Source organism: Nyctereutes procyonoides, unplaced genomic scaffold, assembly GCF_905146905.1.
Source record: "Nyctereutes procyonoides isolate TBG_1078 unplaced genomic scaffold, NYPRO_anot_genome, whole genome shotgun sequence".
In the NCBI taxonomy this organism is placed as follows: domain Eukaryota; kingdom Metazoa; phylum Chordata; class Mammalia; order Carnivora; family Canidae; genus Nyctereutes; species Nyctereutes procyonoides.
This window is the reverse complement of record NW_026575052.1, coordinates 13,937,120-13,951,997: the sequence shown is the minus strand read 5'-3', so window position 1 is coordinate 13,951,997 and position 14,878 is coordinate 13,937,120. Positions and strand designations below refer to the sequence as shown.

At 53.2% G+C, this 14,878-nt stretch overlaps 1 protein-coding gene across 15 annotated transcripts in view; it reads right to left on the bottom strand.

The window, feature by feature from the left end:
* Positions 1-12,357, bottom strand: part of EPB41 (erythrocyte membrane protein band 4.1) — a 199,597-nt gene extending 187,240 nt beyond the window's left edge. For 4 of the 15 annotated variants that reach the window (XM_055332348.1, XM_055332349.1, XM_055332351.1 and 1 more), the window contains exon 1: positions 7,339-7,421. In XM_055332348.1, coding sequence (XP_055188323.1) covers positions 7,339-7,370 — 32 coding nt within the window. In that variant the 5' untranslated portion in view covers positions 7,371-7,421. Of the gene's footprint in view, positions 1-7,338; positions 7,427-12,158 lie in introns of those variants that run through there. The other 11 variants (XM_055332340.1, XM_055332344.1, XM_055332343.1 and 8 more) reach the window with 8 other exon arrangements.
* Between the last annotated feature and the right edge of the window lie 2,521 nt (positions 12,358-14,878).

Here is a 14,878-nt window from a genome sequence, read left to right as displayed (position 1 = left end):
GGAAGCTGCATGAGGCCTGGGCTTCCCTGGCTGGCACAGCTCTCTGCTGTGATTTCTGCTGAAAAACAAAAAGCTCAATCCTCTGGGCCTACGTGCTAATTACCAATAATGGCATAATAACCATTGTGGGCCCAACAGCCAAACAGCCCCAACTAGAAATTCTGCATAGCTCAGTCTCAGGAACAAAAGATTTGAGCACTCCAACCGAAACTGATGCTCTAGCAGAAAATGTCAGAAGCAAAAGGGCTTTAGGGTTGACCCAGCCAAAAGTGTTATCTGACAAATGAAGAGCATGTCGGCCACTCGTACAATTACTTATTGAGAATTATTTATCTGCACAGCAGAGTGCCAGACCCAGAGAGAAGAGGCTTCATTTTTTTTTTTTTCATTAAATCGCTCCACAAGAGGCGCCTGGGTGGCTCAGTTGGTTAAGCATCTGCCTTTGGCTCAGGTCATGATCCCAGGGTCCTGGTACTGAGCCCTACATCAGGCTCCCTGCTCCGCGAGGGGCCTGCTTCTCCCTCTCCCTCTGCCTACTGCTCCCCTTGCTTGTGCTCTTTCTGTCTGTCAAATGAATAAATAAAATCTTAAAAAAAATTCACTCCACAATTATTTATTTAGCACCTACCATGAGCCAAACACTCTTCTAAGTACAGAGAATATAATACTGAACAAGACAGACAAAAATCACCATTGTCACAGAGCTGACCATTCCAATGGGGGGGGGGGAGACAAACAATAAACAAGTGTTCAATAAAATACAGTAAGTCAAAGAATGATAAAATGCTATGGAGAGAAAAAAAAATAGGCCTAAAGGAAAGATAGGGAATGTTCCTGTTGTGGCAGCAAAGAGTGTTACCATTTTAAATAAGATGGAAGGGCCTTACTGAGAAGGTGACATTTAAACAAAAACATTAAGGACATGAGAGAGCAAGTCATGAAAGTATTTGGGGGCAGAGAGTTCCAGGGCGAGTGCACAGCAAGTGAAAGGGCCCTGGGGTGGAAGTGTGCTGGGTATATTCAAGGACTTGCCTGAGATCATACATTTAGTCACTGACAGAGCGGAGAGAGGAAAGGAATCACATACAGACTGATCACCCACTTGTACTTGAACTCTCTTAAGCCTAGGACAACTCTGGAGGTAAAGATTATGCTCACCATCTCACCATTTCCCCGATGAGGGAGTGAGATCCAAAGAAGACAAGTAACTGATCCACACAGCTAGAATGAGCAGGTCTATTTGACCCCAGGCTGCTGGTGCCTCCCTGCTTCTCTTCTCTGTGTCCTGCCCATGCAAATCCCAAGTATCCGTCCAGTGAATTAATGAATGAACAAATAAATTTCTCAAGCCCTGCTCTCCCAATGAACTGTTTGCAGACCGGCCTTCTTGTCTCTACTAATCATGGAATAACAACAACAATAATTCCAATGTGTCAGCTCTGGACTGAATATTTTAACCGGAATTTAGCGTGCCCTCCCCCCCCACACACACCTCAGGTAATCTTAAGAGAAGGTGCTAATATTTTCCCCATTTTACTTGTGAGAAAACTAAAGCTCTTTGAGGTAGAACTCACTAGAGGTCCCACAGTTGGTAAGTGGTGAAGCTGGGATTTAAACCTAGGTCTGTCAGCTCCGAAATCCTTTTTTTTAATCCTATAATATTAGTGGAAACCTCTGACATCAATCCATCCCCTTCCCTTTATAAACCAGAGAACAGGCTCAGCAAGGGCAGGTGAAGAGCTAAGGGGGAGGGGATGAGGCCCACCAGCCCCCAGTCTGGCATCCCTTCTACTCTACCACATGGGGGCTGTGGACTAGGTTTTCTCTTCTATGCCTGCCCATTTCCCCCACCTCCAGAAGGCTTCATGTTGTCCCAGCTCCCAGAGGACAGTTCCAGGAAGCTCACGCTCCACCCCTGCCTCCTCAGCCTAGGCCTGGGTAATTCAAGACCCTTCTGACTGCCTTCCCAAAGTGCTTGCAGTGGCATTAACCAGAGGCAGCAGCAAAAGGGAAACCGTCCTCATGTGGCTCCTGGAAGAGAGACAGTGCAGGCTAGGTGCCAGGAGGGCAGGATGGACCGGGGGCAGGAGCCAAAGCCAGGCCGAGGGTGAGGCTAGAGTGTTCCAGCCAACCAGAAGGGGGGGAGCGGGGGAGGAGGGTAAAAGATGCTGAGCCTCTGGCTTTGACACTGGTTCATTGAGTGTCATTTGTTCAACAAGAAACTGTATCAGGGGGGATCCCTGGGTGGCGCAGCAGTTTAGCGCCTGCCTTTGGCCCAGGGCGCGATCCTGGAGACCCGGGATCAAATCCCACGTCGGGCTCCCGGTGCATGGAGCCTGCTTCTCCCTCTGCCTGTGTCTCTGCCTCTCTCTCTCTCATTCTATGTGACTATCATAAATAAATAAAAATTAAAAAAAAAAAAAAGAAAAAGAAACTGTATCAGGGTGCCTGGGTGGCTCAGTCAGCTGAGTGTCTACCTTCAGCTCAGGTCATGATCCCAGGGTCCCGGCCTCAGAGTGCTCAACACTGGACTAAGTGCTTTATCTGCATCATTGCCAATCTTCGCAGTAAAATCAGCCCCATTTTACAGCAGAGGAAACTGAGGCTCAAAAAAGTGAAGTGACAGCCAAGGTCACTGTATCATACCCATTCATAGTGTAGTGCAAACAGGGTCTGGAGACCTGGGTCCCTGCTGCATGACCCTTGCACCATCAGCCCCCTGCTCTGATATGAGGTTCCTGCATCTGTACTATAAGGGACGTGGTCAGGAGCCCCTACTGTAAAATCCAGGGGGCTCCAGGACCCAGCTCTGCCCAGACTGTGGGGCCTCCCGAAGATACAGGACATCACACTTAACTCTTCTCCCCATCACCCAGAAAAAAAAAGGGCCTGGTTATCAGCTTCTAAGGGAAAAAAATAAAGCCACAGATTTTCAAAATATTTGTCCCTGTTTCAAGGCTGCTGGCTTTGGCCTCCAGCCAGGAAGGGGCCCCTGGGGTGGGGAGTTGGGGGGAGCCCAGGCCTCAAGACTGAGAGTGCTTGGGCCTGAGGCCAAGGGGGGCAAGGGGCAGATGGGGGCGAGCTGGGCAGTGGGCCAGGACCCCTCTGGAGATTTGGGCTTGTTTCTTAATCCTTTCCTCCCTTTGTTGGCCAGAGCCAGCTGCCAGGAGAGGCGGGCAGGGGAAGCAAGCAGGGGGGAGCAAAGAGATTGAAAATCCAAATACTGATGACTGAACTTGGAGCCCCTTAGGGGTGCCCATGACATGGAGACACTGTGGGTGGGGATTATCTGGCCATAGCTGCCGCCCCTCCCCATGAGGAGGACCTGCTGTCCCCATTTTACTAAGGTGAACAGTGGTGCAGAGAGGGCAGGTGATGAAGGCCGACTACACAGCTCATAAGCATCATAGCTAGCTAGCTAGTCAGGTTGTTGACTCCCCAGAGAGGCAGCCACTGGGACTGACTGGGGTGGGGGTGAGGGATGGGGAGATAGAGGGGAACAAGGTGGAAAGGGCCCCAGCAGTCTCAAGAGAGCAGGCAGTTATGAGGGTGACCACCTCCAAAGTGACTGTCCCCAAAGCCCTGCATGATCTGGGTCCAGCCTCCTCTCCCATCACCACATCACCTCTCCCTCTCTGTTCTGGCATATGTAGGTATGTACACACGTATGTACATAAGAGCCCTGAGCACATTATGCTGATTCAAGCCTTCACACATCCTGTTCCCTATGCTTACAAAGTTGTTCCCTCTACTGCCTGCCTAGAGAGCTCTCACTCATCCTTCAAATCCCAGTTCAAATACCCAATGCCGGGGATCCCCGGGTGGCTCAGCGGTTTGGGCCCTGCCTTCAGCCCAGGGCATGATCCTGGAGACCCGGGATTGAGTCCCACATCGGGCTCCCTGCATGGAGCCTGCTTCTCCCTCTCCCTCTGCCTGTGTCTCTGTCTCTGTCTCTCTCTGTGTGTCTCTCTTGAATGAATAAATTAAATCTTAAAAAAAAAAATACCCAATGCCTAGAAAGAGTTAACCACCCACTCAGCTAGGGCTAGCTCAGAAGCGCTCCTTGCTTCCTGTGCAACAGGAACCCCATCTGAGTCATCTTTGTGCCCCTCAGAATCCAGCACACAGTCAGTGCTCAATAAATATTTGTTGTCTCTAGACATTGCATTTTATCACCCAATCTGTGAGGCAGGCAAAACAGGTTTTCCTGTCCTCTCTATCAAGGCGCAGAAAAGGCGGGCAAGAGAGCGGGAGTGACTTCTAGAGGTCAGGCAAACATTTAGTGACACTGGTAGAGCTAGAAGCCAAGCCTTCTCTGCACCACACACACCCCTGCCTGGCCCCCACCCCAAAGAGCTATCTTATCCCTGTAAGGCCATCCAGGGTCACCACAAGCGACCCTCAAAGCAGGAGTGGAGGGCATGGGCCCTGGTGGCCTGAGGTTTGGCTTTTATCACCTCCCCCAATCCAGCTCTGGTTCCTCTTCTTGGACATGTCCCTCAGCCAGAGACCCCAGCAAGCCCCATCACCCCATACTCTAACCCCTTTCCTCTCTTGTCCACCCACTGCAGTGCCTGATCACATCCTGCTGGCTCGGGTCCTAAATAAACCTCACATCCACCCACTGTTCCCCATCCCATGGCTCAGTCCCAGGCTGCATCTCAGCATCCCTCACCAGCAGAATTGCCTCTGCCTCCCCCCTCCCATTTGTCCTCCACACCAGGCCATCCTCCCAAAATATAAACCTGACCATGTCCTTCCCCTGTTTCATGTCTGATGGCTCCCCATCACCACCGGGACAAGTCCTCCTAACTCTCCTGAGCCTGTTTCTCTAGCTGCATTCCCCCAAGTGCAGGTCATGACTCTGTACCTTGGCAAAACAGTTCCCTCCACTAGGAATGCCCTTTTCTTGGTCTTTGCCTGAGAAGATATTCACAGTTTACACTTCAGTGCATCGATCAAAGGTGGAGGTGGTAGTTCTGTGTCCTTCCCCCCAGCTTGACTCTGAGCTGGTCGCAGTAAGGAGGCAGACACCACACAGATTCATCTCAGTGCCCCATGCCCAGCACAGGGTCTGGCACAGAGTAGATGTGAGGGAAAGCAGATGGCTAGGAAAGGGTGCTGTGTTCTTACTTCTGAGAGGCCTCCTCCATCCTTTCACCCTACTGGTACCTTTTGGAACCTGTCAGACTAGCTTGCTACCTGCCTGTCCCCAGCAGGCCCCTCCCAGACCTGGTCTCTACTGTCCCAAGAGGGCTATCTTTGTAATCCTAAAATAACACTCATAACGATATAATAACAACAATAATTACTGTCATCGGGCACTCACCGTGTACCTCATTGCATTGCTTAACCCTCATAAGAACTCTAGGAGGTACATAGGTTCTTTTATTATCCCTATTTTATAGATAAGGAAGCTAGGATTCTAAAAGGTTAAATGTCTTGCTGAAGGTCACACATCTAGTAAACAAGAGATGGGGAATTCAGAGCCAGGCCTTCTCCTGCTTTCTGTTGTCCCCTGTCTTCAAAACTCTTAGAGCACCGGCCTGAGTGGGGGTACAGTGTGTGTGTGTGTGTGTGTGTGTGTGTGTGTGTGTGTGTGTGTTCAGGAAGCAGTCCTGTAGCCCTCACTGGGCCCCGTGCTGAGCACTAGAGGTAGCACAGACTCAGGCACAGTCTCTGGCCCCTTGGGGGAGGTAAGAAAGTTTTATACTAAGAATTAGGGCCTTGGGATAAGCAGACTTGAGTCTGAGCTCCAGGTCTACCCCTAAGTAACTATGTGACTCTGGGTAACTCATTTGATTTACTTGGTACCGGTTCCCACACCTGTAAAGCAGGGACCATAATGCCTGTATTTCCAGGAAGGCTAGATGAGATAATGCATCCAAAATAGCATATAACAACCCACCCAGCATACAAGAAACATCCGATGGCAATAATACATACGATGACTAGACTCCCAGGATCCCGAGGCCAAGAAAGGATGTGATTCTCCAGGGCCCTCCCTTGGAGCCTCCTTAGCCAGACCCAAAAGTAATAGTGATAATAATGCCTGACCCACCCATTTGCTCATTAAATAATTCTTCAAGGGAAGCATCCTTTAGTAACTCTATTTTACTAGGTGAGGCATCTGAGACCCAGAGAAGGTAGGCTACTGAATCAAGTCCCCCACCAAAAGACTGGGACCTCCCCTGAACTACTTCTACACTGGGTAGAGCCCATCCCTCAGCCCAGAGCCCTAGCCAGACTGCTAGAGAGTCTGGGGCTCCTGGATTCTAGTCCAGCTGGGTGGGAAATTAAAACAGGAGAAGGCAGCCAAAAAGAGGGACACTTTACTTGGCCCCCTGCCAGAATGAGCTCAGGACTGGGAAGAAACCAACAATTACCAAGCAGGTCCCAGTACTGAGCACTTCTCACTGGCTCCTTCCCACACCCATGTGGGGGAGGCATTATGATATGCATGTTGCAGATGAAGTCTCCAAGACAAAGAAGTCAATGACTTGTCCAAGGTCACACAGTGAGGAATGTGGCAGTACTGGGAGGCAGAGTCCCTCCCCACCCCTCCCACCTTCACCCCCAGACCTCCCCAGCTGCCCTGGTGAAACCTAGAGGCTCCCTCCCCAGTTCTAAGCAGAGCCTTGAGTCTGGTTGCTTAGGTCCTCTCTCTGCTGATTGATGGGTGTGGTCCTCGGCCCCACCCTTAGTTCAGAGGACCCAGACCTCACTTAACAGAGACCTCACCCTAAGGACCTCCCAGTCTAGTGAGCAAAGAGAGAACACATGTTCACTGAGTCCCTGTGATGCTGGTCTCTTTACAGCAATCAACCCTTTAACCCAACACAAAGCACATTGATGAGGCATAGTGACAGGGAATGAATAAATAAGTTCGTTCATTCAGAAATATTCACTGAGTACCTACTATGTGCCACTATGTCCTAGATGCTGGGGATACAGCAGTGAACAGATACACAAGAATCTCTGCCCTAGTGGGGCTTACGTGAAGAAAAGAACAAACATCCGAGTCAGGTAAATGTTGAGATTCGAAACAGATATGCAAAGAGCGGCCCAGCTCCAAGGGGCAGAATAAGGATTCCTGACCAGTCTGGCCCCAAAGACCTTTGCATTGTGCCACATGTCTCAAAAATCACCACCCAGTGTGTTAAGCATTGGAGAGAAGTCAGCTGGTTGTGGTAGGATCTAAACGTCACAGAACTCCCTCCTTCAGTTCTTCCGCCCCTACCACTAGGCTCCCTTGACACCTCCCAGTGGCCTCCGAGCTACAGGACAGGTATTAGAATCAAGCCCAGGAAGCAGTCATTTGGCCAAACCAGTACTCACCCAGCAGCAGCCGTTGGGGTCACACAGCCCATCAGGAAGAAGCCGTGGAGCCATCACAGGGACACATGGAAGCAAAGAACAGCAGTGAGACATAAGCACAACCAACAGAGAGGCTCTTTGGGGCCCCGCTTGTTCCTGGGCAAGGGGAAAAATCCTTCCTGGGCAGGGGGAAAATCCTAAATCAAACCCATAGATCAAAAAAAAAAATAAAATAAAATAAATAAAAAAAATAAAAAATAAAAAAACCCCATAGATCAGTGCTCTACCTCTGGGGCCCTGCTAGGGTCCCTATAGTGGGCAATCTGATCACCTGATATGGCACCCAGACCCAGCCCCCTGCAGGCAGCAGGATTCCTGTAGACAAATATTAACTGAGCACCTGTGGTGTGCTGGGTGTTGGGGATACGGCATGAAGAAGACAGCCATGGCCCCTGCCCTTATGGGGCATCCAGGGCAGTGAGGAGGCAACCATGTAACTTAGAAATGAATTACAACTGTGATGAGCTGTCTCAAGGAGGAAACTTATGAACCCTGGTTCAAACCCTGGCTAGCACTCACTGGCTTTGTGACATGGGGCCTGTCTTCTTAACTTCTCTGTGCCTCAATTAGTCATCTGTAAAATGGGGATAGCATTAGGACCCACCTCCAGGGTTGCTGTGGGCATTAAATGAGTTAATATGTATAAAACATTCTGCACAATGCTTGGCACCCTGTAAACTGTTCATAACTGGTAGCTACTATCATTACAGGGAGCTGTAGGCATAGATTTTGAAGGTGTGGATCAGGCCATCACCTGCCTGACAAGGTAAGGATTAAGAGAGACAAAGGAGGTGAAGCTCTGGGCCCAGTGTCTGGCACGTTGGTAACCAGCCAATACATGGTGGTGGCATTCTTAGGGCTGTTCTCTGTTAGTGCATCCCTAGGGTACAGTCCCTCAGCAGACGGGGTGTCAGAAGTGCCCTTTCCCCAAAAACACCCAGAATTGCAACTTTGGACTGAAAAATAACCAGCATTCTCACCTGATGTTACAAATATCTCATCTCCTTTGACCTTCACAATGACCCAGGAAGTAGACAAGGCAAAGTGATGACTATTCCCATTTTACAGATGAGGACAATGAAGCACAAGGACTCCGCTCTGTGGGCTCTTAGGTGTGTTACTTCATCTCTTCAAGCCTAGTGAAGTGCTCAAGCCAGGATCCCAAAAGGCATCTGCCTGGATTTTGTTCTCTAGGTCTTCCCTTGTGTCTGTAATTCTAGCTGCACAGCCCCAGACAAGACTCTGAATCTCTCCAGCATCACCCCTTCATCTGAAATACTTATCAAATGGTCAGCTCAGGATCCGAGCTGTTCCTGAACCAAACTCTTCTTCCACAGGCTCAGCCACTGCTACCCTACCCCTCTCTCTAAACTTTTACCCCATTACCTACTTCAGCCACCAACCCATAGACCAAGGAATGTGTACACTCAGCTACTAAAATCCAAGCTTTATAAATGGAAAAACTGAGATCCACAGGTAGGTCCAGCATCCAAGGTAGGTTTTCAGTGCCCAACTCTTTTACCTGGGCAGTAATCAGGTGGGGCTGCCCTCTGAGGAAACCCCCAGTAGGGCCTTGATCCGAAGGTTTCTCCCTCTGCTGTTCTCCCCCCACAATGGGCCTGGTGAGCACCTGCGCATCCTATCCCTCAGCTCCCCAGGATAAATAACCCAGAGCTCTGAGCTCACCCAGTAAGGGTCAGGCAGGTTCCGGAAGTAAAGGCTATGCATTATGGGAGCCGGTACCTACCAGGTGGTTACTTTCCCCTCTAGTTGAGTCTGGGGTTTGGGGTCAGACAGAACTTGGTTCAAATCCCAGCCCAGCCACTCCCCAGCTGTGTGACTTTGGTCAAGTAGATTCACCACCCTAAACTCCTGAGAAATAGGAATAATATCTACTCCCTCGTGGGGTTGTTAAGTATTAGTTAATGCAGCATTTTAAAGGCTTAGCACAGAGCACAGTGTACAGTAAATGTGGCTCTAATTATGATTAGAGAACACAGGCCAAGAATAGGACATGAGGGCCCAGCACACATGCTACCTTGCCCTGGCCCCATCCTTCCTCCCCCCCCTTCATGGGGGTGGTGGACTGTAAGAGGTGGACAAAGCCCCAAACCATGTCCTGGAAGCTATAATAATGGGTGCTGAAAGACCCTGTGAGGCTGTAGGCTCATCTTTCCTTCTCATTTCACAGAAAGAGAAATTAAGACCCGGGGAGAAAAGTAATGGGCCCATAGACTATATGGGAGTAGAATCCTGCCCTCTTTACTAAACATCAGAATCCCAGGCCCCAAGAAAAATCTGAATGCCCCACCCCCACTGGGGAACTATCACAAAGATCTATTCTGCAAGCCCCAACAAAGGCCACCATGACCTTTATGGTGAGCCCTTTGTGGGTACCCTATTTAGCTCTGCGGCTAGCGGACCCATATATGGTGCTCAGGAAGGGCTTAGGGACCAACCCTTGCAGTTGCTCTCTGGCTCTGCAGAGAAGTTCTGCTCAGCCTCCCCCTCCAGAGGTGTCTCCCTGCATCTCCCTTCCTCACTTCCACCCTGGCCTCACCCTGCAGTCTGGGTCCCATCCCCTGGGCACAACCCCAGGCAGCTGAGCTCTGGGCCTCCAGAGGCCTATACAGCGTCAGCATCTTCCCAGCCAGGCTGGGATATTCCTGCCCAGCACAGCCAGCCAGGCTCCTGGCCAGGGTCCACTCTGCAGAGGGGGTGCCGGCCCTGCCCTACCAGGGGCCCCACCCTCACTGGCCTAGCGGGTGCGGCAGCCTGGGAGCCCTGGGAGCTTCTACTGGCACCTGCACCTACCGGAGGGAGGTCAGCCTAGTCTAAGCAGTGAAGGGATGGGCTGATCAGGAGACCGACGGGTGTGGCACCTCTTCACCTCCCTAAGGATCGCCCCCACATGCAGGTGCTCCAGCTACACCACACATTGCTGGGACCTGGCAGGCCCTGCCTGACTCCTAATATGCAGAGAAACCTCAGAGCCTCCTCACTCCATTTTCCTTCTTAAAACACCCTCCACTGGCCTCCTCCCAGACCAGCACTCATTCTGGTCACTGCACACTATTATCTCATTTGATTCTGCTAATGCCTGTGAGGTCTGGATTATTGACTGAAGAAGAACTCTGGGACTCAGAGAGGTGAAGTAACTCGTGCAAGGTCACACAGCAAAGTGGCAGGGCCAAGATTTAAACCCAGTTCTGTTGCATGTGAAGCCTGCAGGGAACCAGATGTCTCCTTTCCCCCGCCTCTCTGCTCCCTAAAGCTTCTGGATCCCCCTCTTCCCAAACCTTCCACCTCTCTCCTTCCACAGTCCCAGTCAGAATTAATCATTCCCACCTCGTGGCTGCTATAACAGCTTGTCTACACACACCCAAAAGCGGTAGAGTACAGGAGTTATTTCTGAGGTGTCTGTCACATTGGCACTCAGAAGGGCCTTGAAGGCAGGGGGTGACCCCAGCACATGCTCCTCAGACCTGCCAGTCTGTCACCTCTATCTCCACCCTCCCCCTATCCCCATGCAAAAGTCCTCTGACCTCCTCTTGTTGATCCCCTCCCCACGCCCAGCCTCCTGCCCAGGCCTGTAACTGGGGTGAAGGTAAGGAGCTTGCTGAAACCTCAGGGGCTCCCTGCCAGTGCTCTGGCCCCGCCCTCTCCCCTTCAGTAGCTGAGGATCTGCCCCAGACCTGACACCAGGCAGTGCTCTCAGGGACTCCCAGCTGCCTTGAGCACCAGGCCTGGCCAGGCATTCCCCAAGCCTCCTCCTTCTGGAGAAAAGGGTTCCAGAAGCAGACAAGGAACCGCCTTCAGCCCTAGTCTGGGGACTTGAGGGGTCACATTCAGCAGCTCTCACACCCGGGGGGAAGCCATGGGCCTTGAAATAACCTCCCCCAACGCTACAGGAATAGTTCTACCCTCCCCCCTTCGGGGGCAATCTTGGGCTGGGGTCTGTCTGTACAAATCCTGCCCCCAATCTGCCAAGGGGGAGAACTTTTGTTCTACCCCAAAGAGGTGGGGGTCTGCGGGAAAGTGTGGGCTAGGATGAGAAAGACTAAGGATAAGGACAGGACCGCAGAGAGAGCGAGAGGACAGATGAGGGACCCCGGGAATCGGGGGGTGAGAGCAAGCCGGAGACTGAGACCCACAGGAAAGTCGCCGAGACCGAGCCTGGAAGGGAGCGTGCGGGGCCGGGGCGGCGACAGGAGGGCCACCCTGGCGGGCGCAGCTGGCACCCCGGCTCACGGGTCCCTCAGTCCGGAAACTCAAAGTCAGTTACGTAAGGGCCGGGCCGGGCGCGGGGTTCCAGGCCCCGGGGCCCCCCTCCCGCCGCGCGCCGCCCGCCCTCCCACTCCGGCCAGCGCTGCGGCGGGCCCGGCGGGGGCAGGCGGGCCGGACAGGGCGGGGCTGGGGGGGCACCTGGGGCCGCAGCACAACGCAGGGAGCCGCCCGCGGGCACCTGGCCCGGGACCCCCGCCCCAGACGGGCCGGGGCCTCCTGGGACCTCCAGCGGCAAGCGCCAGCCCCGGACCCCGAGCGCCCGGACCCCTCTCTTCTCGCCCGCGCCCCTCCCTGCACCCTGAACTTCGAGACGTCTCCCCTGCGGACCCCAGTTCGGACCCTGGAAGCCGGGACCCTGAGAGCCCCTTCCCCTGACCCTGAGACCCAGGTCTCGCCCCTACCGGGACGGCGCGGGCCCTCGGGAGTGGGTCCGTCTGTCCCTCACCCCGTCCCTCCCGGGGACCCGGGATCGTCCCCAGACGGTCCAGGCTCACCTGGGCCGGACGGGGCGGGGACCTGGCCGGGCCGGGCCGGGCCGCGTTCTCGCTCTCCGCCGCTCTCGCCCTTTAAGAGGTTCCTGCCACTTTGCCCCGCCGGGGGCCTCCACCTGCACTGACAGGGCAACTCCGGAGTGAGGCCCCGCCCCCGGCCCGGGAGGCCTCCTGATTGGCGCAGGCAACTGCCAATCGGCGGGGCGGCGAGGAGGACGGAGCCGAGAAGTGCGAGCGTCGCAACCGGGAAAGGGCTGGGGCTGCAGGTGCGGTCTGACGCGGAGGCCGAGCTCCGAACGGCCCCGAGTTGACCCGAGGGTCGGGGGAGGATTGGGTAAGGAGCTCCTGGATTGGGTGGTGTGGTGTCTGACGTCACACGGCAAAAGTATGATGCAATTTGCCACGTGGTGCTGCCCTCTAACCTAAGGGCTGGAAGGGTGGTAGGAAGGGAGTTGGCTGTAGGGAACCTGAGGAAGTGACCCTGGTGAGACTCACCTGGATCACCTGTCCCACCATTTAGTCCTGTGTGACCTTGAGCAAGTCACTTCTCTGAATCTGTTTCCTCAACTATACATCTTGCAATACTTTTCTGAGAATTAATGATAATGTGTTAAGTGCCAAGCACAGGTTTGGCACCCAATCAATAGCGTCCAGTTAAATATTGTTTCTTGTTCCTTTCATCCCCATCCTGCCACTCTTGTCGGAGACTTTCCGCCTCCTTATGGTCCATCCCATCAGCACTGGATGGGCTTACATAACCACTGGTCCAAGTCACTCCCCTCACTACCTCATTTTTGGCAGATGGGGAAAACTCAGGCCCACTGGGGGCAAGTGACTTCCTGGGAGTTCAGTGGTCTTCCTATTACATGGGCCCTGCAATCAAACTGCCTGAGTCTCCATCCCCAGCGCTGCCCTTGATTTGGACAACCCTCTCCAAGCCAGCTTCCTCCGCAGTTAAATGGGGTTAGCAAAGGTTATTTTCCCCAAGGCCCCTCGATGGCTCAGTGGGTTGAGTATCTGGCCCCACGTTTCCGCTCAGGTTGTGGTCTCAGAGTCCTGGGATTGAGGATCTCTGTGTGGGGCTTTGAGCTCAGAAATAGTCCATTTAAGATTCTCTCGCCCGCCTTCCACCTTTCTCCACCCCCAGGGTGGGCGCATGCTCTCTCTCTCTTTCTCTCAAATAAATAAATAAATAAAATATTTTTTTAAAAAGGTATTTTCCTCAAGGGTGGTTGTGAGAATTAAATGAAATGATCCATATAAAGTATTAAGAACAGTGCCAGTTTCACGAGCATCCAAAAAGTGTTAGCACTTATTATGATTATTGATGTTAATGTTATATCAAGGTCATAAGTTAAGGTATTGCCCCCACCAAATTCACTGCGAGGTCCAAGCCAGGTCTTGTTTTAGGCTTCAGGGCCCTGGTCCCTGCCTTCAAGAAGCTCACAGTCTAGAAGAGGGTCTGACTGAGCCCCTCCATCTAGCCTAGCGGATACTTTTTCTGATATAGGTGGGCGGGCCCCAAAGCACCAGAGAAGCTTTAGTTCCTTTAGCCAGAAATCTGGACACTTGAGAACCCTTTCAGGGGTCCCTAGCCCTGTCGACCGCCCGGGGAAAGCTAACACACACATACAGGCTCCTAAGGATATTGACACACCTTTCACGTGCTTACAGTTTCACCTGCCCACAGGTAGTAATGCCCAGTGGTTAAGAGCTTGGGCTTTGGAAGCAGTTGAGTCAGGGCCCTGCCTTTTTTACCCCTGTGTGGCCTTTAGGCAAGTTACTTTCCCTCGGGGGTGAAATGGGATTAATCGCCCAAACTTTATATAGAGCTGTTGCAAACATTAAATGAGAGGATGAAAATACATATGCAAATACCGAGTAATGCATCCAGTATTATTTTTTAATTGCTCCCACGTGTATTCAGGCAACCCAGGAGAGAGCAGGCTGTGAACGCCCAGATTCGGTCTCTGCAGAGGGGTTTCCTCTCCGGGCCGGGCCGGCGCCCCGAGGCTCCGCCCGGGCCGGGGGTGGGGGGCGGGGGGCGGGGCGAGGAGAATCCCGCAGAGCCGCGGGAGGCCCTTCCGAGGCCCCGCCCCTCCCCGGCCGGGGTTGGGCTCGCGGCTCCGGCTCCTGGGCCGAGCTGCCGCGCGGGTGACTCAGCAGCGCCAGCGCCTGCCCCGGCCTGATAAGTGTGTGCCGGTGAACCTGTGTGTTGGGGTGGCCGGGGAGGGCTCCGGGTTTCCGAGTCTGTGCGTGGGGGGTGCAAGCGGGGTTGTGTTTGTGATCTTGATCGTGTGTGTGGCTCTCTTCTCTCCGTACTTGTGTGTGTGTGTGTGTGTGTGTGTGGAGGGGCGGGGGGGTGCATCTGTGTCACGGCGTGTCCCTGTTGGTGAGTTTGCATAAAGGGTGTGACTCGGAGTGACCCTCTCTCTTTGTGTCTTATAAACAGATCCTCCCCCTCCCCCTCCCGCCTCCCCCAGGCCCTGGAGACCGAGAGAGCTCTGCTGGGCCCCACGGCCTCTCTGCCTAGGCAGCCTCTGTGCGTTTCTTGTTGAGGTGACGTCTGCACTTGGGTGGGTGAACCTGACCCTGTTGGCCACTGCGGAGGGAGGAGGGGGTTGTGGTGCTGTCGCTGTCTGGACTTCAGGCCCCCCTGCCCCCAGTACCTGTGCCTATGAAGCCTCCACCTCCCTTCCCAGACTGTAGGGAGCAGTTCCTTA